General features: G+C 48.0%; 1 protein-coding gene across 1 annotated transcript in view; it reads left to right on the plus strand.

Annotated features, from left to right (window-relative positions):
• The window catches only part of LOC147725708 (uncharacterized), a 60,422-nt gene extending 49,016 nt beyond the window's left edge, over nt 1-11,406 (plus strand). The window contains exon 2 of the mRNA XM_086964389.1: nt 9,436-11,406. Within this exon, the coding sequence (XP_086820515.1) occupies nt 9,436-11,300 (1,865 nt within the window). The 3' untranslated portion in view covers nt 11,301-11,406. The remainder of the gene's footprint in view (nt 1-9,435) is intronic.
• Nucleotides 11,407-23,498: the final 12,092 nt, after the last annotated feature.

A 23,498-nucleotide genomic window follows, 5' to 3' on the forward strand; every position in this document is an offset into this window, starting at 1 on the left:
ACTTCGGTGGCTTCGGATCTGAACGGGGGGAGGCGGACTCTCTGGGTTCTACTGGCGAGGAACGAGATGATCCCCTCCAGTGCCTTCTCTTGGATTCCGATGTTGTTGAGACGCTGCACTAGGGTGCGTTGGCAGACAGTGTTGAATGCTGCAGAGAGGTCCAGGAGGATGAGGGCCGCTATTTCCCCGTTGTCGAGCAGGGATCTGATGTCATCAGTGGCTGCGATGAGGGCGGTCTCGGTGCTGTGGTTGGCTCGGAACCCGGACTGCGAGGGGTCGAGGAATCCGTTCGTCTCGAGGAAGGCGGCAAGCTGTCTGTTGACGGTCTTCTCGATGACTTTGGCAGGAAAAGGGAGGAGCGAGATGGGGCGGTAGTTCTTGAGGTCGGTGGGGTCCGCTGTTGGTTTCTTCAGGAGGGCGCTGAGTTCGGCGTGCTTCCAGATCTCTGGGAAGGTGGCGGTGTTGAAGGAGGTGTTGATGATGTCCCGGAGTTGGGGTGCGATGGTGGATTCGGCCTTGTTGAAGACGTGGTGGGGGCAGGGGTCGGTTGGTGATCCGGCGTGGATGGTGTTCATCGTGCGGGTGGTGTCTTCGGTGCTGACCGGGGTCCAGGCACAGAGGGTGGTGGTGGGGGGCGCTGGTTCGGTGGTAGGGTGCAAGGTAGGTGTGCTGAAGCTGTAGTGTATATCGGCGATCTTGCGGTAGAAGAATGAAGCGAGTGAGTCACAGAGGTCTTGCGAGGGGGTGATGTTGTTTCCGGCGCTGGGGTTGGAGAACTCTTTGACGATGCTGAAGAGATCCTTGCTGTTGTGGGCGTTGATGTCCAGTCGTTCTGTGAATGCTATCTTCTTAGTGGTGCGGTTCAGCTGGTGGTGTTTGCGGGTGGCATGCTTGAGGGCAGTCATGTTGTCTGTGGACTGGTCGTGGTGCCAGGCTTTCTCGAGGGTGCGGCAGTTCTTCTTGGAGTGCTTGAGTTCGTCGGTGAACCAGGAGGCTTTCTTGCTGCCGGGTCTGTTGGGAGGGTTCCTCAGTGGTGCGAGATCATTTGCGCAGTTGTGAGCCACTGTGTGAGGTTGCTGGCTGCTTCGTTAGGGTCCGTTGTGCTGGTGGGAGGGTTCCGGCGGAGGGAGGTGGTGAGCTGCTCGGTGGTGATCTTGCTCCAGCTCCTGCGAGGAATCGGTTGCGGGTGGTGGTGGGTCGTGGATATTCTGAAGCTGAAGTGGATGCAGCTGTGGTCAGTCCAGTGGAGTCCGGTGGAGTGGCTGAAGGAGATGTGCTTGCTGGCGGTGAAGACGGGGTCAAGCGTGTGGCCGGCGTAGTGGGTGGGGGTGTTCAACAGTTGCTTAAGTCCGAGGTTGGCGAGGTTGTCCAGTAGGGTGGTGGTGTTGCTGTCCTTGTTGTTCTCCAGGTGGAAGTTGAGGTCCCCTAGGAGGATGTAGTCAGCGGAGGGGAGGGCGTACGGGCTGATGAAGTCTGCGATGTCTTCGCTGAATTGTGTGAGTGGTCCCGGGGGTCTATAGATGAGGGTGCCTCTGAGGGTGGTCTTGGGGTCGGTGTGTATCTGGAAGTGGAGGTGTTCGGTGGCGGAGAAGGTGTCGTCGGGGTTGGTCGTGATGTGGATGGTGTTCTTGTGTACGATGGCGATGCCTCCTCCAGTCTGGTTGACGCGGTCCTTCCGGGTGATCTTGTATCCGTCCGGGATGGCTATGGCGATGTCAGGCGGTGAGGAGGCGTTCATCTAGGTTTCTGTAAGGAAGGCGACGTCTGGTGAAGTTGTGTCGAGCATGTTCCAGAGTTTGACGGCGTGTCTGTGGACGGAGCGGGTGTTGAGCAGGATGCACTTGAGGTGGTTGCTGCTGGTGCTCGGCTTGCCGGGTGCGGTGCAGGTCCGGATGCAGGTGAACTTGCAGGCTTGGCAGGTGAAGGGTCCGTGGGTGCGTTTCGGGGTGGCTTGGTGGCAGGCGGGGTTCCGGTCAGGGTTGAGTGCGGTGAGGGTGGCGGCGGCGTAGGTCCGTCGCGTGGGGTGGCCTCCTCGGGGGCCAGGGGTCCTGGCGCTGGGTGCGGTCCAGGCGTGGAGGGGCGCAGACGGGCTTGCCTTTGGCACATAATCGGCGCGCCCACTGCGCGTGAACGCTGCCCGTACGCGTGGGCTCCATATGAAGCGAGGTGGGAGGGCGGAGCAGCTGGGAGGCGGGAGCGGGGGGCCAATCGGGTACAGAAAGAAAAAAGGGGGCGGGGCCGCGATGGGGCAGCGGCGGGGAGCGGGTGGGGCCACCCGAGGGAATAGCGAGGCGCGCTAATTTAAGCAATACCCCATATAGACACTCATGTAGCTATTTGCAAACCAATGGAGCCGCTTTCACACCAACAGACAGACTGATACAGATATTCACTCAGTTTAGTCACTAACCCATGCATTCAGTAAGATACTTATAATCACTCACTTATAAAGTTAGTCACGCACCTACTAAATCATCCATTCAGACACTTATACACCCACTCATTCTTCAGTATGCCTTTCCCTATATATATTTAACATATTTAAACTTTACAGAAACACACAGTCACTTAGATGTCATCAGTGATGTCACTGATCATGTCTTGAGTGATGTAATATGTGACGTCATCAGCAGTGCATTGCAGGTGCGCGAGTAATAGTTAGCTGAACAAATTATAACAGGAATTTCCCTGGTTTTGTATGAGTGAAATGTCCAACTAACTACAACTTTCCCAAAACCTATGGTTTTTTCATGGAATTTCTAAGATTTTTTAAATGCTAATTTCTAACTATAACGTGCCTGAAACCTATGTTTTTTTCAGTGAATATATATGTGTATATATATATATATATATATATATATATATATATTTATATTCCGCTCCGTGGGGTTGTCCAAAAAGCGGGTAGCACTCGAGCCTGCTTGCGCCTTCCCCAAGGCGTTAGTTGGTATGGGCAGTTGCGTGCTTGTAATAGGCCCGACGCGTTTCGGAAATTTATTTTCCTCATCAGGGGCCAGCAGTAAAGTGCACGACGTCTACCATCTCCCTTTATGAAACCAAGCAAGTGCTTGTGGGAGATGTAGTCCATATTATCCTGGATGGATGCACTTTCAAATTACTGCTCGTTCCAAAGGCTCTAACATGAGCCCCCAAACATCACTCCTGTCCTCATCCATCGCGCAGCTCCACATGTGAGACTCCTTGGATAGAGGGTCTCGTGGCCCCCGTTTATTCGGGGTGATGATACCAAGCGGCAGGACCGCCGCTAATATATTCCGCTCCGTGGGGTTGTCCAAAAAGCGGGTAGCACGCTGAAAGTGCATCCATACCCTTGGGGAAGGCGCACGCAGGCTCGAGTGCTACCCGCTTTTTGGACAACCCCACGGAGCGGAATATATTAGCGGCGGTCCTGCCGCTGGGTAGCATCACCTCGAAGAAACGGGGGCCACGAGACCCTCTATCCAAGGAGTCTCACATGTGGAGCTGCGCGATGGATGAGGACAGGAGTGATGTTTGGGGGCTCATGTTAGAGCCTTTGGAACAAGCAGTAATTTGAAAGTGCATCCATCCAGGATAATATGGACTACATCTCCCACAAGCACTTGCTTGGTTTCATAAAGGGAGATGGTAGACGTCGTGCACTTTACTGCTGGCCCCTGATGAGGAAAATAAATTTCCGAAACGCGTCGGGCCTATTACAAGCACGCAACTGCCCATACCAACTAACGCCTTGGGGAAGGCGCACGCAGGCTCGAGTGCTACCCGCTTTTTGGACAACCCCACGGAGCGGAATATATATATATATATATATATATATTACCTACTGGCGGTCGCCAGTAGGTAGTTATAGTTAGGATTGTTTTCCATAGGGAATCCGCAACATTCTATTGGGAATAACTTTGGCGCCGGTTGAGGAATCTGCCTGACAATTTCCTGAAATTTACCTCGCTGCGCTCCGCACCTTCCCTGAAAGTTTGGGGGGGATTCGTCTAGCGGGGGCCGAGATAAAAGGGGGTCCCAAAACGTGTTTTCCCCCATGTTAATTTCCATAGGGCGGTTGGACTCACTTTTAGCCCGACCGGCTGAATGGATTTCCACCAAACTTGGCAAAATTGTAGGGACTGGTAGCCCGATGTGCCTTTGCTATGTCTCAAGATATGGGCTCCAGTGGATTTTGAGTAATTTAGGTTCAAAAAAATATATATATCTATAAGCGCGCACCAGCGCGCTGCGCGAGTTCGCGCGCGGAGAGCTGATTGGCTCTTGGGTGTCTGTCAACATTCCAAACAGTCCGGAGCGGCCGCCATCTTGTGCCTCGGTAGGATCGAGACACAAGAGGTGGCAAAAACAAAGGGGGAAATGACCAAAAGGGGCCAGGGTAGACCCCCCCTGACCCCCTAGGTTTGATGTGGGGGCCATAAAAATATTTTTTTTTTCCGATTTGCGCGGGTGGGGCCCCCGGTACGCGCACCGGGGAGCGTACCATGGGGAAAAAATAATGACAGAGTTTTTAAAAAATGTAGCATTTTTTTATAAATTGGAGGTAGTACTAAAAAGAACTGTTTTTTTTATTCTTTTTGTTGTTTTATATTTTTTTTATTGTTTTTTGAACATTTTGTACTTTTTTTGGCTTTTATGAACAATTTTATATATTTTTTGGAATTTTTATGGGGACAAACAAAAAACAGGGAATTGTAAGCGGCTCAACTGGAGCAAAAAAAATCAGGAAAACATTAAGGTTTCTTTGGGCACTTGTGGTTGTCACCAGCACGGTTGATGAGTTTAACACTTTGCTCACCATAGCAAATTGTACGCCCACAAAATATGCACACTATTTTGAAATTTCCAAACTGGGTTTGGATGTTATAGGACCATCTCCCTTGCCTCTGGTCCCGATGGAGTGGGTTGGGTACTTTGGGAAGTGCTGGGAGAAGATTGGGGAGGGTTTCTGGACAGTTCTCTGACCTCTGCCGCATTATAGTTGTTAGGGTGCCGGCGTTGCATGTGGCGAATCATGGTGTTGTTGCCAAAAGAATATTTTTTGGCAGGGTTCCCCCGGGAAAGTACAGTGCCACAGATCAGACAAGTCACCTTTGGCGCATTTACTTTCTTTTGGCCCTTTGGGATTTAAAAAAATTCCCACACAATGTGCTCCTTTGGCTTGTAGGGGGTAGTATCTTCTGGCAGGTAGCGCCGCCTCTCCTCCTCCTCCTCCTCCTCTTCTTCATCTCCACCACTGTGGTGTTGTGGTGGTCCTTGTGGTGGTGGTGGTGGAGGTGGTGGTGGTGGTGGTGGTGGTGGTAGTGGTGGATGAGATGCTCCTGCTGCTGCTGCTACTGTAGCCATTTCTCAATACAAATAGGTACTAATAGCTCTGGAAACAGGTCTTCCTCACTCAAAGTACAAAGTGAGAATGAGGAAAAAAGGTGGGGGCTTTCATCATTAGGAAAACAAAACTGTCCTGAACCAATGAAAAGTGTTATTTTCAGGTCACATGACCCGGGCTTTCATCATTTTGAATCCAAAACTATCCTGAACCAATAAAAAGTGTTATTTTTAGGTCACATGACCCGACACGCTTACGCTACGCACCCCGGGGCGCTTACGTAGCGCGATCGTATGAGCTCGGGTGCGCTTACGCCGTGCGTATCACGCGGACGCGGCTACGCGATACGTCACGATGATGTTTTCGTTCGCAGCAATAGCGCTAATGGGGCGCTCACCGGTACGCGCACCGGGAGCGCTCAAGGGCAAAAAAATAAAAAAACATCAACAATATACATAAAAAAAATAGTATTACATAAATATACAATATAGGATTAATTATAAAAAATATTATATTTGATAGCTATAGAAATTTGCTATTAAAAAACCTTTGAAATTCACTGAAAAAAACATAGGTTTGAGGCCCTATATATAGTTAGGAATTAGCATTTAAAAAACCTATGAAATTCACTGGAAAAAACCATAGGTTTCACACCAGTTATAGTTAGGAATTAGCATTTAAAAAACCTATTAAATTCACTGAAAAAAACATAGGTTTCACACCAGTTATAGTTAGCTGGAAATTTTACTGACATAAAACCATTGAAATTCCCACGTTATAGTTAGTTGGACTCACTATAACTTGCGCGCCTGCAATGCACTGCTGATGACGTCACATATTACATCACTCATGACATGGTCAGTGACATCACTCATGACACCATCCTTGTGACAGACTGACACCTTTCAGTGTAATGTAACCCTTGAAACACATATTCAAAAATAGAAACTAACATTTTCCAAAAAATGCAGATACCCATACCACTTACAACAACCAAGTCAGTAATTCCACCATCTATATACACATCCACTCATTCAGCAACAGTTCTATATAGTCACTCATACATATACTCACTCATCATATGTAGTGATACACATATACATTCTGTTACACACTGACAGTCATCCAAATGTTACTCACACACATACTCACACATGCAAATAAACTATTGAACATCCATTTATTTGCATATACAGCTATACACACACTAGCTCATTACTTCTAAGGAAACGTACACATACTTACTCTCTTAAACAATCACTTATAGAAACGTATACTTACTTAAACAGGAACTCTTACAATCTCTCACTCTCACATATACTCACTTATATACATCAATACTCACATATACTAGAATAAAACATATGTAGTTACTGATAAAGACCCTAGTGAGACAGTCATTCACTCACTAACACACACATATACGCACTCATCCACCCATAGAGTCCTGCACATATGCTGTCTTCAAAACACATACAAACAGTGAGTCAGTCATTGATGCATGTATGTGCTAAGTAATACCCCCAGCAAACCATACAGACACTCATACTGATACTAAAAAGAAAATCTAATAACCCATACACACACACATGTAGCTACTCACCAACCCATGCAGCCACTTATACACTAAGTGAAACACTGATACATTTATTTAAATATTTAAACATTACTCGCTAATATATGTATTCACTAAGATACACTTAATAAGCCAGTTAACCAATCAAATTTTTTTTTTAAACATCCATTTAGACACTTATTTAAAAATGTATTCTTCCATCGACCTTTACAAATACATATATAAAACATATTTATTTTACAGAAAGACACACATTCACTGGATGGTGTCATCAGTGATGTCATGAGTGATGTCACTGACCATGTCATGAGTGATGTAATATGTGACGTCATCAGCAGTGCATTACACGCGCAAGTTATAGTGAGTCCAACTAACTATAACGTGGGAATTTCAATGGTTTTATGTCAGTAAAATTTCCAGCTAACTATAACTGGTGTCAAACCTATGGTTTTTTCAGTGAATTTAATACGTTTTTTAAATGCTAACTCCTAACTATAACTGGTGTGAAACCTATGTTTTTTTCAGTGAATATATATATATATATATATATATATACACACATAATATACACACACATGTTCGAGGCATGTGTGGCTGTAGATACCCATGCTGTGCATACTCCTGCCATCTAATGTTGTGTCCGGATGTGTGCAACATGTGTTTCTTCGAAGACGTCGTTCGCGCCACGAGGTAGAGTGACTCCTCCTCTTGGTGATAATACTCATAGGCATCGACTCCATTTTTAGATTGTTTTCTTTCTGCCGTCTGGTTCGGATGTGTGCTCGGGTTCAATACTGTCTTGGTGCGATTGTTGCTCTAATGTGAATTTACCTTGAAAAAATGAAATGCGACGCATTTGGCAAAACGGAAATAGTTGGTTTCATTAAACGCAGCAGCCAGGGGAACTATCAACAGAGCTGGTGTCTGACGACTGTCTCAAAGCACTTTGGTTTTGGATGTCATTTTATACTTTACACGAAGCATCATAAAACAAGTTGTACATTTCTTTTGAGACAGAAATCTGGACCTATTCAGGGGGCCATAAATCTGGTTGTTTGAGAAGAAGCGTATGTGGGTCTCTACCTTGCGTGGACACAGTGCAGAGCTAGTGGGTACGTGTTCAGATGTCTGGCATGGGGCGCACATTATCACTGTGTATAGTGTGCATGCTGTGTTCTGATTGGCTGTGTGTTCCTAACTTAGTGTGGCATTTGAGTTCATGGTGTTTTTGGGAACGCACAGCCCTCCACCCAAACCCTAAGACCATTGTGGTGTCGCTGTCTATCTGTGGGATCGATCTGGGTTTTCCTATCTGCGTGCTTGCCAAAGGGTTACGTGTCTCCCCACCTGTGATCTGCTAATCAGTTGCTTCAGGCCTAGGTCGCAGGACCTGCCTGACCACGTATTTCTGACTCAGGGTTGAAGGGGAGGTCATATTGGGTGAATTCAACAATGGAGATGCAAGTTCGTTATTATACGTACATATATCATGGTATACATTGACATCGTATTTATCAATATTAACATTCCCCCTTTAATTGAATTTTCAACTGCATCAATCGCCCCACATTTCATGACAGCTACATTGTTTGAGGTTTGATGTGTTTCTGTTTTGTCTATTACTACCTCCCTAGTTACTTGCATTCTACCTAATTTGAGGACTGCTTTTACACAGCAGGTAACCACTTAAAAACAGCACAAAAATTAGACTGGCTTGACTATGAGCTCTGAAAATGATATCTGTGAGAATGAGAATGACGAGCTGGGATGTCATAGAGAATGGGAAGGTTGAGCTGGGATGTTTGTGAGAATGGGAAGGTCGAACTGGCATGACGGTGAGAATAGGGAGGTCGAGCTGGGCTGTCGGTGAGAATGGGGAGGTCGACCTGGGGTGATGGTGAGAATGGGGAGGTCGAGCTGGGATGTTTGTGAGAATAGGGAGGTCGAGCTGGGATGTCGGTGAGAATGGGGAAGCCGAGCTGGGATGTCGATGAGAATGGGTAGGTCGAGCTGGGATGTCGATGAGAATGGGGAGGTCGAGCTGGGATGTCGGTGAGAATGGGGAGATCAAGCTGGGATGTCGGTGAGAATGGGGAGGTTGAACTAGGATGTTTGTGACAATGGGGTGGCCAAGCTGGGATGACAGTGGCAATGGGGTGGCCAAGCTGGGATGACAGTGACAATGGGGAGGTCGAACTGGGATGACGGTGACAATGGGGAGGTCGAGCTGGGATGTTGGTGACAATGGGGAGGTCGAGCTGGCATTTCCAGGGGCAGTTGGTAGGGACTGGTCAGTTTCTACGCCTTTCCAAAGATAGCGTTCCTAATAAGGTGCTCCAGGTGATGAGGACGTAGGGCTAAAAGTGTAAGAATCTTAATGAAGGTGATTCCCCTCCTCAGGTAGGCACCTCTCAAAATAAGCATTGTATGTTTTTGAGACATGTAAATGTCCCTCTGTGCATGAGAAGCATTGCGATCCATTTCTGAGTCTTTCTCAATAATCAATAAATTAATTGTGTGCATTTCATTTTAGAGCCAACGGGAAGCCAAGTCTCCGAGCGATCATCCTCAAAGAAGAGGCCAGGCAGTGCTGCAGAAGAACAACCCCACTCTCACAGGAACCTGCAGATCTGCCCAGCATCCCCCATTGCAGCGGAGACTGACCTGCAGCAGGCAGTATTTGAGGGCGGCAGCACACATCTGTGTAGTGAGTGTGGGATGAGGTTTCAAAGGAAGATAGACCTGCGGAAGCACCTTGAGATGCACATGGAAGAGAAGCCTTACTCTTGTGTCGAGTGTGGGCAGAGCTTCAGGTGGCAGTCGCATCTCGACAAGCACCTTTACAATCATGCGAAAGAGAAATGGTACCCATGCAAGGAATGTAAGAAGAGTTTCAACCGGCGCTCGCTGCTGGTCAAACATCAGCAGAGCCACACGAGATACAAGCGGTACGTGAGGCAGGTAGAGGAGAGGGCGCACAGGGCAGAGGAGGCACAGAAGGCAGAGAAAGCAATGAAAGCGCTCCAAGTGCTTGAATGTGAGAAATGTGGAAAGACATTTAAACACTTCAAGTCCTACAGCAACCACCGCCAAGCACACGAGGAAGAGAAGTTGTACCAGTGTAATCTGTGTGGTAAGAGCTTCATGTTTCAGTCCTGGCTAGACAAGCACCTTCCCAACCACAAGACAAATAAACATTATCCGTGCAAGGAATGTGATGAGGTTTTCAGCCGCAGTGCAGCACTTATCAGACATCAGCAAAGCCACACGACCGAAACGTGTCAAGAAGGAAGTAAAGCACAGAAGTGTAAGGAGTGTGGAAGGAGCTTTATAAAAAACAAAGACTTTGAGGAACACCTTGCAACACATGTAAATGAGAAGCAGAAGCAATACACTTGTACTGAATGTGAGGAGACTTTCAGCCAACAGGAGCTCCTGAAGGAACATCACCAAAGACACATGACAGAGGAACCCTACACATGTGATGTATGTGGAAAGAGGTTTTCCGAACATATGGAAATGGCTTTGCATGAGCTAACGCACAGAGCAGAAAACCGATGTCAGAGTGTTGACATTGGAGACAGAGCCAGTGTCCATTTGCACACCTCTCACACAAGTATGCACCAGGATCAGAAAGTGCAGCTGGCAGAGAAACAACATGAGGCCAATCATTGCAGAAATAGTCCAAATCTGGAAGCTAAACTTAAGCAACAGCCTCAAGATGACAAGAGTGAGAAGCTGTTTGAGTGTTCAAAATGTGGACAAAGATTGAGATGTCGCTCGTCCCTGACCAATCATCTTCAGCGGCACAGAGAAGCGATGGGCTATACGAGCACTGTATGTGGGGAGAGCATCGGCCAGGTCCCTCTCCTGGACAAGCAACATCCAGGATGCATGAGCGATGGATGGTGCATGGCAGACGAAGCACATCAGTGTAGCGAATGCGGACTGGTGTTTCTGAAGAAAAGATACCTCCAGGAGCACCTTCAAGGACACATGAAAGAAACGCCATATAAATGCACTGAATGTGGGCAAGGCTTCCGGTGGCAGTCCCACCTGGACAAGCATCTCCAAAACCACGTGAAAGAGACGTGGTACCCATGCAAGGTGTGTGATCGTACTTTCAACCGCTGCTCGGCACTCGTCAAACATCAGCAAAGACATGCGAATGATGAGTGGCATCCATGCCAGAAGTGCGGCAAGACATTCACACAGCGCTCATACCTGATCAAGCATCAGCAAAGCCACACAAGTAATGTCCCTGTGTCAGAGACCAAAAGGCCGACTCCAGTGACTGCTGATGAACAGGTTTGGATCTGTCGTGAATGTGGAGAAACCTTTGATGACTCCTCGTCCTTCAGGACACACCAAAAGTCACACAGTGTGCTGAAAACGTGAGGATGACCAATGGTCAGCCAGACATCCAAGGAGACAATCGACGTGCGAATGTTTGAAGGATTTTGTTAAACCTTCAGCCTCATGGCGGCTCCTAGGCACAGAGGAATCTGCTATTTAATAGCAGCAAGGGAAAAAGTACAGCTCCGGGAGCCACAAGGCGCAGGTCATATTATGCATGAGGTGATAATAAGAGGTGACTTTTCTGCTTCAGAGCAAAACATTATCACAAGCGCTCCAGGCCCCACCATGAAGTCACTTCCATTCACCACATAGAGCCAAAAATGTTGCACACCACGCACTTGCTCCCTTCTTTACTTGTGACTTGCGAGGTATGTCATACCTCAGGCAGACCCCCTCTCTTAACTCAGCAGCATCTCATTCCCTGAAGCCTATGGGGTTCCTGGGCTTTTTCCTATACTAGAAATATAGGGGCATATGTATGAAGCCCAATTCCCATTCACAAACGGGCCGATTCTCAGAATCGGCCCGTTTGGAAGCGGGAAAGGGCCTTTTGGAATGTATCATCCCAAAAGGTCATCGCAAAAGACTTGCATTTAAGGAATCACAAATTGGGATTCCTTAAATGCGATGTAGAAAGCACCTAAGTTGTACGAATTTGGCATAAGAAATCGCAAATTACCACCAACCCTTTTTTTGCTTTTTACAAAGTGCCATGTGACTCACATACATGCCCTTAGGGCATGTATGTGCGCCACATGTGCACACACGCACATTTCAGCGGTGCAACAGGGTGTCCTTTTGGAACCCTTGCACCCTTGAAATTGCGCACGCAATTCTCATTCATTCCTATGGGCCTCTTGGCCCATAGGAATGAATGGGAAGGGATCCCTTAATTGCGACTCAAAATTTGTGAGTCGTAATTAAGGGAATCGGAAAAAAATTGCACATTTCTATCTACATATCGTTTTGCGATTCTCAAATAGCGATTCTCTAAAAATTGCTATTTGAGAATCGCAAATGTATCCTTTGATACATATGCCCTTAAATAGTTTGTTCGTCAAAAAGGCCAGTGACTGGGCTCCAGTGAAGATGGGTTTCCAAGAGAGGTCTGTGCTGTCTCATAGCATTTATTGAGCCTTGCCAGGCCTGTGGTCTCACCCAGCAGTACTGCAATGCAGCTAATGTTTGTATGGTTTGATTCTTTCCCTCAGAGCTTTCCATAGCTAATGAAGAACTTGGTAAATGGTTTATGAGGTCATCGGGCTTTCGCCCTCAATTTAAGATTTAACGGGTGTCCAATCACCGCACTGTTTTGCACTTCGGACTGCAATATTACTTTGTCCCTGTTCTGGAGTGTATCGACTCTTAATGTGGGATGCTTCTCTGCAGGATTTGTACCAGGCCTTACCTGCTGAAAATCAAGTAGGCAAGCATGCCTGTGGTGTGCTATGGTGGCACCAGTTATAGCGGCTATTCGGACAAAAGAGAGTGCGTATTGAGTAGGGATCCGTGCAGCAACAGAAATTAAAGGTAACTGTAGTTCGGTACTTAATGCCCTCCCATACCCCACTTTTAATGTCCCCTTTCCGCACGTGGAGATCCTCGACTAGAACACGGCTGTACAAGACAAAAAGAGGACAAGTATTTGGCAAATGCTGTGCTGTACAGATCCCCAGTGAAATAACCCAACTTAAAGGTCAGCACCTGGAGGTGTGTAGTCAGGTAGATTCCATTCCAGTTGGTCCTACTTGCGAGATGTGTCCAACCTCCGACCCTTAGTGCCAGGACAGTGTTAATATACATTAGGGCCCTCTGGATTCTCTTCTAACAGTGCATGATGACCGGATTCATACAGTTACGTCTCCTAGTCAACCATAAAGACGAAAGAAGGGTGGACGCAAGCAAGGGGAGACACAGTTGAGACACTCATTGCAGGGAGGATTACAGTACTCAGGCAAGACATTACCACCTTGTGTCCCATCCTCGTCCTCGTCCGTCCTTGTGAGGATCTGCTCAAGATGTAGTGACCTGCGTAACTCACCATCAGGACAAAGTCAGAACACTCCCAATGCTGCATCCATGTGATTAATCTGGTGGCTCAGTGGGCTATTGCAGCTGCTTCAGGAACCTGTGTTTGACTGCTTGGTCAAAAGTTTAAATTCCAGTGGGCCCACTCAGCATTTCATGTCTTCAAGGTAAATAAAATGAGGTCCCTGGAGCTGGTTAAAGAACACCCAAGACCTTTGGACACAGGACCCAGAATCTAGCCAGCTGATCAAAGCTGCCCCTGCCAAACTCTTCCTGCCCCAAAAAAAGCATTTATATCCAGGTAGACCAAGGCAGCCACATGGGCGCCTTGTTCTTTGAGATACCGGATACGAGTCCCTGCTCAGTGGAGGTGAAAACTGGGTGCCTGATCCTGTGAACGCCATACAATGGCGGGCTGGACCTTCGCAGAAATTCAGGAGCTTCTGAAAAAGGAGGTTAGCTGACCAGCATCTCCCACAGGCTCCAGTATCTGCCACGGGAGTGTGGACCACAGACTGGAGAATCTGCGTCTGTTTTATCGTATCTCCCACAGGCTCCAGTATCTCCCACAGGAGTGTGGACCACAGACTGGAGAATCTGCGTCTGTTTTATCGTATCTCCCACAGGCTCCAGTATCTCCCACAGGAGCTCGGACTACAGACTGGAGAATCAGAGACCGTGTTATCATATCTCCCACAGGCTCCAGTATCTGCCACAGGAGTGTGGACCACAGACTGGAGAATCTGGGTCTGTGTTATAATATCTCCCACAGGCTTCAGTATCTGCCACGGGAGCTCGGACTACAAAATGGAAAATCAGAGACCGTGTTATCATATCTCCCACAGGCTTCAGTATCTCCCACAGGAGCTCGGACTACAGACTGGAGAATCAGAGACCGTGTTATCATGGCCAAGAATGGAGCTGCTGCCAGGAATTCCCTTCTTCCTGAACCTGATCACCTCTCCAAGAGATTATGGGAATAAGCATAAAAGTGAACAGTGGCCATGGTACCTTCAGAGCACAAACTCCTTTTATGTTAGCATGCCTTAAGAAAACCCACCCAAGGCCGAACGGCTGGACCCCTTGTACACATCCTGGAAGAGAACCTAGCGAATGGAGGAAAAATGCCCCGCCGATCTGCCATGTGATTGTCAACTCCCAAAAGGCACGTCTCTGCCACTGATGTTTGGTTGTTTTTCATATACCCAATTACACCAGCTTCTGGCGCCAAGTGGTGCCAAGCACAAACCTTGGTGTGGTCACAGATATGGTCCTTTTCCCTGTGAAATCTCCCACCTTCTTCTGTTCCCCTGACTCCATCAGTCTGTTGCTTCTCTTACACTCTGCAACTTCTGCATTATGCCCAGGACTGATTCTCTTCTCATTTGTGCTGAGTTTTTACTGTGCGCTCTTTGTCCCTCTGTTAAGCTTATGCATCAAAGCTCTAGATTTAAGTCTTGTATGTTGTGCCACCAGCTGTTCGCAGCTGCTGACCCTTGTACCTACTGATTGCCCTGCTTGGGGTTCTAACTTGGCACTTGCCTGCAGTCTGTGTGCCACCACATCCCCCCTGCAAAAGACTGAGGTATAAGCGGAGCAAAGGCATGTCTTGCCCCTTCCAGATGATGTTGCCTCCTTTCCCCCCCTTTTCTTGTGTTGTCCAAGTCATTACTCTGAGCTTCTATTTACCTCGCATGGTTCTGCCCTCCTAATTCTTCCACTCCTTCGTGGACGCCTCTAAGACACCATGTAGCCATTGCAGCCCGAGGGACGGGCCATGGGAGTCCTTTGCCACTATTATCAAGCAGTCACAGGGGTGTCAGACTCCTAGCTTCCCTTTCCGGCCCTTAGTAGTTAGTTAGAAGTATCAGCTGGTCCTGGTGAGATGAGTAGGCAGAGCCTTGGAACTCATAGGCTTCTGCAGCTTGGGTTTTCTCTCCTGCAAGTCTTCCTTTCAAGTAGCTGCTACTCTTGCCAGGAGCATCACAGCGATTGAGACCCTGTGTGCTGCTGTACCATCTGAAGTTTAAAATCCAGAGAAATTTGCATCAGAACTCGTGCCACCGTCGATACCTACCTTTCTTTGAATAAAAAAAAATCAAGTCTTTCTTCACACCATCAGGCTGTTTACCTGGTAAAGCGTGCAGTATGTTGATGTCTGGGTCTACATTTGATCTATATAGGGCCAGAGCTCAGTGGTTGCACAGGTCACTGCGTTTGTGACGTATGAAGTCACTATGTCCAGCCTGTTCTCTGCCAAGGCCACCATTGGTAGATGGAAGAAATATCACCTCTCACACTGCTACACTCAAAAGGGGACACGCTCCTGCCAGCGTCTGAGTCTGTTCACCAGCCTCCGACCGGTGCTTGAACACAGTTTACAAACCTCCGACTGGTACCTGAACACAGTTCACCAACCTCCGACCAGTGCCTGAACACAGTTCACCAACCTCGGACCAGTGCCTGAACACAGTTCACCAACCTCCGACCAGTGCCTGAACACAGGTCACCAACCTCCGACCAGTGCCTGAACACAGTTCACCAACCTCCGGCTGGTTTCTGAGCACAGTTCACCAACCTCCTTCTGGTGTCTGAGCAGTAGCGGCTGCTATAGGGCAGAAGTGGTGGAGCAAGGAGGGGGAAGGATGGAGGTGAGGTTTAAAAAAAAAGGTAAAATCCACTTACCTGCAAGCTGCATCCTTTCCGACGTACGACACAGGAAACAGGAAGCCCACTGGCTCACAGACTCCCGAAGACAATACTGACGCTGCTCTCACCTGCATGACATCAGTGTCGTGATTGGTCTGAGCGCCGTGGTTCAGCACTCAGCCAGGAACTGGGAACCTGTGCATCTTCTCCACCCAGGCTGTACAATACAGCCAGGTGGAGAACATGCTAAATGCACATAACTGTTTGGTCGGCCCAAGACGGCTGGCCAAATCTTCATGCATACTTAGAAGTGCCCACCACGCCCCCCCCTTGCTCTGTGGGAAGCCCAGCCTCACCCGCCGCCCGGACGGAACCACGCCCCCCCCTGCTCTGTGGGAAGCCCAGCCTCACCCGCCGCCCGGACGGAACCACGCCTCCCCTGCTCTGTGGGAAGCCCAGCCTCACCCGCCGCCCGAATGGAAACAAGCCTCCCTTGCTCTGTGGGAAGCCCAGCCTCACCCGCCGCCCGGACGGAACCACGCCTCCCCCCCCCCTTGCTCTGTGGGAAGCCCAGCCTCACCCGCCGCCCGGACGGAACCACGCCTCCCCTGCTCTGTGGGAAGCCCAGCCTCACCCGCCGCCCGAATGGAAACAAGCCTCCCTTGCTCTGTGGGAAGCCCAGCCTCACTCTCCGCCCGGACGGAACCACGCCTCCCCTGCTCTGTGGGAAGCCCAGCCTCACCCGCCACCCGGACGGAACCACGCCTCCCCTGCTTTGTGGGAAGCCCAGCCACACCCCGCTGCCCAGACGGAACCACGCCCCCCCTGCTCTGTGGGAAGCCCAGCCTCACCCGCCACCCGGACGGAACCACGCCCCCCTGCTCTGTGGGAAGCCCAGCCACACCCCGCTGCCCAGACGGAACCACGCCCCCCCTGCTCTGTGGGAAGCCCAGCCTCACCCGCCGCCCGGACGGAACCACGCCCCCCCCTTGCTCTGTGGGAAGCCCAGCCTCCCCCCGCCGCCCGGACGGAACCACGCCTCCCCCCCCCCTTGCTCTGTGGGAAGCCCAGCCTCCCCCCGCCGCCCGGACGGAACCACGCCTCCCCCCCCCTTGCTCTGTGGGAAGCCCAGCCTCACCCGCTGCCCGGACCGAACCACGCCTCCCCTGCTCTGTGGGAAGCCCAGCCTCCCCCGCCGCCCGGACGGAACCACGCCTCCCCCCCCCTTGCTCTGTGGGAAGCCCAGCCTCACCCGCTGCCCGGACCGAACCACGCCTCCCCTGCTCTGTGGGAAGCCCAGCCTCCCCCGCCGCCCGGACGGAAAAATAAAATGATAATAACATGGTATTATTATTGTTTTATTTTTCCTGTGAGGAGGAGCCGCTGCTGTGTCTGACCACAGTTCACTGACCCTCGGCTGATGTCAGAGCACAGTTGTTGGTGGAGAAGTGTGGCTCATTGGTTAGAGCGGCAGGCCCTGATGCAGAGGTCTAGCCCAGGACCAGGGTTCAATTCCCCGCCTCGGCGGGTCTTGGGCTCAAACTTCCACAGACCTGATAATTCTCGCCTCGGTGCCTATTCTATCATGGGTCCCACTCTGCAACTCTGGGCAATAGCTTGCTTAATCTCCACAACGGCACCCACAACGCGAGGGATGCCTGGTCTCCACCTTGGGGGTGTCCAGGAGTGGACATTTCACAGGAAAGCCAGGATGGGTTCCACAGCGGTATTCGTACAAGCGCCTTGAGACCCTTGCGGGTGAGTAGTGCGCTATACAAGTATCAATTTACATTTACAGTTCATCGATTTCTGGCTGGGCACAGTTCACTGACGCCCGGATAGTGTTTAAGAGCACAGTTTGCCGACCTGTGGCTGATGTCTTATCACAGTGTAACAACCTTTGGACGATGTCTGAGCACATTTCACCGACCTCCGGCCGGTATCTAAACACAGTTCACTGACCTCTGTCTGGTTTCAGAGCACAGTTCACGGACCTCTGGTAAGATAAGTGAACGTACTGGTAGAATCTATCCTGTCTTTCCCGACTGTCAGGCTACATTTAATTTTCCCCTTTCCACCTGACATTACAAATGTTTTTTTAACATTTAATTTTAATCCCCGACTGTCCATGAAGCTAATGTACGTTGCGAGAGCTCGCTGTAGACCCAACTGTTTTCTGGCCATTATCACTGCATGGTCCGCGTAGAGAAGAGATACTAATGGCTTGTTGTTAATTCGAGGAGGATCTCGTGCCCCGGCCACCAGTTCCTCCTCTAAAGCATTGGTATATAAAGAGAATAGGAACGGGGCCAGGACGCAGCCTTGTCTCACTCCTCTCTCCACGCAGAATGATGCTGTGCTTTCTCCCTTTAGCCCATACCTCACCTTGGCACCAGCCCCCGCATAGCTGTCTTAAAAATTATACCAGGGCTGGATCAACCATTAAGTCCGTCAACATTTGCCACAGTCTAGTATGAATAACACAGTCGAATGCGGCCGTAAGGTCTACAAAAGCTACATATAATTTGCCTGTCTTAGCTGGTATATACTTCCCTATTATTAAGCTTAAATTTAAGACCTGCTCATTAGTCCCAAGCCCCTGTCTAAAACCATATTGTACCACGCTCAATATATTGTTATCCTCAGCCCATGTTTGTAATCTGTTCAGGAAGATTCTGCCAGCTACCTTCACCAAGCCGTCTAGAAGCGATATTGGATGGTAGCAAGCTGGGTCATTCCGATCCTCCTTTTTAAAGATTGGTATAATCACAAATACCGACCAAGTCCTAATAAACCTCCTTGCGCAACAAGCTTCAAGGACCCATGTGCGTGCATAAGTGACAGTCTACATCGTGTGCTCATCTTACAAACTCATTCATGAAACACTTACCACTACCTTAGTTACAATAAAATACACTCCTGAGGGACCTGATCTGCTCCATCCAACCACAAGGTGCTTGCCGTCTGCAGAACACATGCCCATTCGTAGTAAATTCTCCTATTTTAATCTGGTTTACTGTGGACTCTGGACATAACTCATTTTTTGTGGCTGGACGTGAAAAGCTCGGGGGGGAGAAACTTGAAATTGTTGAATGCATTGAATTGATAAGACGATTAAGACCACCTGATCGATCATTACACCATGGTTGTAGGCTTCATTTTCTGATATCATCAGCGAGTGTGTTGCCGGCAGAGCCGTCACAAATCCATCGAAAAGATTCCTTACTTCTGTTGATCAGTACTGCACGTGTTAATAGTGTCTATCAATGTTGCAATGTGTCAACCGAGAAATCTAAAAGAATAGAATTGAAACGTACCTGTGGCTTATGCAAACTCGAGCTCTTTAAACAAGTTTGCACCAGTTGCACTTTAAGCACTTATTGTTTCCAAAAGGCCTGCACTGTCCTTTAAACTCATGCTGGAACAAATAGGTTTTTAATATGAGATGAAGGTTTAGCTCTGTTGGCTTCAGGCGCTACTCATTGTTCCTCATTAATTTATATTTAACACTAAAGCCCTTCCCCTGAGGTGTGATGGGAAACAAAGGAGAAACTCTGCCCAAGAGAGTTTAGTCGCTGTCGTTCCTTATGTCTCCATTATACGACGCGCTCAGACACCGCTCACACCTGTGTCTCACCTGAGCAGCCATCCCAAGTCCTTCCTGGTGTAATCTGTCTTTGGAAATCTATACCCTAATTCCACATGCATACAATTGTGCCAATAACCTTTTGTGCACATTATTCCTCATTGTTTTTAGCCACAAGTAATAATCAGATACAAAAGCACTCCAATCCCAGGTGGAAGGGTTGCTTGTACTGAGGGGCTTGTGCAGTGTTCTTGCTATCACTCTTAGAATCACATTTGTAAATCTTGAGGCTGACAAGAGTGGCTCTGTTGTCACTGCTCTTGCTCGATGACATCACTCCCAGATGTATAACTTGACTCTAAAGAAATGTGGCAACAAAAGTGGGTAAACTGGACCAGCATAGCTGGATTCTGTGGATGCAAGTTCAGAGGGTGCTGGACCGGAGCATATGTTAGCTGTGGTAGCAAGTCAAGAAAGCAGTGCTCCGGAGCATATGTTAGCTGTGGTAAACTGCAGACATCCTCAGTGAGTTCAGCATCACCTCCTCCACCGCCCCTAAGACAGCTTCAGGCCACCAGTATCCTAGAGACCGCCTCTTAAGGCATAAATGGCTTCATAGAGCCAACAATTAAAGCCAAGGAGCGTTATTTGGATTGGCGGATGGGATCACTTTGAAGTAGCCACGGTTTACCTTTGCAGGCTAACATTCAACAAATGGCAAAAGATTGTCACTTCCCCTGCCTGAAGCCAAGGAGAGCTTGTCAAGTGTGTAGAGAATCAGCATGGAAGGGAGAAACAGGGTTGTGGTGAAAAGTAACATCTCAGTTACATTGTTTGCCTCAGAGTGAATCTTGACATGTCAGCAGACTATTACACAGTAAGCATTAGTTGTGAACTAATGTACGATTGAGGTGTGTTCTATTGTGCTACTAAGCTGTGTGTGTTAAACCTTAACAGAAAGTAATTCATTAAAACAAAAAGTAATCCTGAAGTTGTTGTTAAGCTCCATTCATTCTTACTGATTGCATAAGTAATGCTCAGAGCGCATGTGTTTCTCATCTCTCTCGTTGAGCCTTGAGGGGTTTGGCTTCTATTCACATAGAAGAATAGATTGTGCCCAAGTCCTGAACCTGAATATGCGTAAAAAGCATCTTCACACAAAATCATCCTGGGATGTGTTACAAGTAACTGACAGTTGAGGTTAAACACTGCTGCTAAAAGACAGAACCAGCCAGGATCATGCCTGCAATTTGAGGTTCATGATGTCATGCAGATAAACATTTGTTCTTAGCAGTTTTTGGACTTGCTTGTAAATGGAGGTCTTGTGTGTCAACTGATGGCTTAGATCTTTGGGTGAGATTTTTGTAATAGGATCTGAAGCAGAGTTCCTAAAGGCTGGCGGTCCACAATGAGAGGGAGTGGACAAATGCCCCTCATGCACCCCTGTCGTAAGAGGTTCAGGAACAGAGGAGCTGCGTGCAATGCTGCTGGACTGCTGCCAGAGGAGCTCTGTGGATACCTGCACCTTGCCTGTGTGCTGATACAGAGGTATTGGTATGAATGCGTCTGCAGGACATATTAGCCTCTTTTCCTGCTGTTACTAACAGGCATGCAAGTGTGTCTCAGAGTATTCGTCCTTTGCTTCGTAGAGCTACCAAACAATGACTAGCCCAATTGGAATAAGGTCGAGTTAGTTAGGGTTTAATATTCTAGGGCAATATGAGTCACTGAAAGATTTTGAATATATTGTTCACAAAATAATGTCTTGATTCAAGTGGTTTATTTAAGCTTCTTTTATACTTGCCAGTGTTCTATTAATGTCTATTATTTCGATTCATCAAATGATGCTATGTATCGTGCCTAATATTCCTTTTTAGAAGTTGATAATAAATATCTGTTATACCATTATTGCTGTGTGCACCTTATTCGAGATTCACCGTGTCTGAGGCTCCTCACTTAATCAGTCTCCAAGAGGTAATAAATAGAATGTCTCATCCAGTTATATTTGCTTTTTGTGTAAATGGGGGTGGGGCAAGATATACCTGTGAGTTTCCTTCACTTGTTACTAGAGCAGGTGTTGTAGGCCGTTACACCAGAATCCTGCTTTCATGGCCAAGGAATCTAGCTGTGATGCTTCTTTCACCCTCGGGGGTATTATGTAAGGGCCATGACCTTTCTTGGCGCCCAACGTGGGACCCATTTCATGAGGGAAATTTGGGGCTTTAGAAGTGTTAAGGTGCTCTGGAAGTGCACGCCTGTTTACCTAACAGGAAGATGTCCACAGGTATTATCCTCCTCCACAGAACTTGAGGATTGTTAAACTTCATTGACACAAAGAATTTCCTGCAAAAGTTTTTCTGACTCTCTGTAGCCATGGTTGAAATAGAAATTAAAATATCTGAAAGTTTATGACCTGTTCTCACTGCTTTTCTAGCAGGAAGAGGCCTCCCTTTTACTGAAGGGGTGGGTTGCATGTGTTATTAACGCTGACCCAATACCATTGAGGTTTGTACTCTTGAGTTGACATAAATGCCGCTAACACTAGGTGTTTCACAAAGTACGAACAGGCAAGTCCACTTACTGTACATACTGCACAGAGTTGATGCAGCGGAAGCGGGGGCACAATTTTTACCACAATAACCAATTTCAATAACTACCTATCTTTCCCCAAATAAACTAAATATAGCCCATACCTCTTATAACTAGGTCCTCCTATCAACCTTTTAGAGAATTGATAGGGACTGACGATTGTCAAGACGGATAATTTCACCTTTATGAGGACCTACAACAAAGGGAATACTGCAAACTAACACAATATACAAATCACATTCAACAGTAATTATCAATAACGACAGACTCTGATTACTTATCAATTTGCTTTTATCTGTTTCTTAAGTATATGAATGGTCAATCAATTGATACAGCTTGAATCATAGATCATCAGAGAAGAGAGAGTAAGCAATTCACAATAACATCTCATTTAACGAGCATGAGTGAGGGGATAAGAGAAGAGAAAAAAGAGCAGTGCAATGAGATCAATGCAATTACAGAGTAATCATACGAACCTAGAAGAACTATAGCACAGTGTGCTAATAGTCAGAAGAGTTAACCCTCCAGCTGGAAGGGAAAGCTGGGGCAACCTCACAAAGATATGAGGAGCAAAATTAAAGAGTCAGGATCGGAGAGCAGCCAGCCAAATAGAGAAGCTTAAAGGAAACAACTTCACTCGTCTCGAACACCGCACCAGAATCTTCATAAACTTCAAATCTCTCTGAATGAATGAATTGGATCTTGTAACGCGCAAACTTAGCCCGATGGGCGTCAAGGCGCCTATACCAAAAAGGAACTAGCCAGGTAAAGCAACAGTATCTCATTGATAAGCTCTGATGAAACACCAGGTTTTGAGGGCCTATTTTAACAGATCGATGGAGGGTAGAGTTTTGATCTCCACCGGGAGGGAGTTCCAGAGCTGAGGGGCGGCAACAGAAAAAGCTCTCGCTCCCCATCTGGACCTCCTAGCACGAGGCACTACCAATTGGTGTAGCCAGGCCGATCGTAGGCATCTAGTAGGTGCATAGCGGGTAAGCAGAGCACCAAGGGCATCCGCCGGATCAGCCGCAAGTGCTCTATATGTAAGACATAAGAGCTTAAAGGAGATTCTGAGTTGAATGGGGAGCCAGTGGAGATTTCTCCTAGCAGTGGTGGCAGAAGATGCTATGGGAAGGGCCAGAGCAAAGCGCGCTGCGGCGTTCTGTACTGTCTGCAGTCGATGAATGAGTCCCTTGTTGGACTCCACATAGAGAGAGTTACAATAATCACGCCTAGAGCCAACAAGAGCAATCGCAATCTGCTTGCGCGCCTGGAAGGTGAGATAGTGGAGTATTCTTTTTAAGATCTTGATAACACCCCAGCATGTGGCCACGGTCCTATTCACTTGGAGAGTCATGGCGAGTGAAGTGTCAAAGATGACGCCG

This window comes from Lissotriton vulgaris, chromosome 3_2 (genome assembly GCF_964263255.1).
Source record: "Lissotriton vulgaris chromosome 3_2, aLisVul1.2, whole genome shotgun sequence".
NCBI lineage: Eukaryota > Metazoa > Chordata > Amphibia > Caudata > Salamandridae > Lissotriton > Lissotriton vulgaris.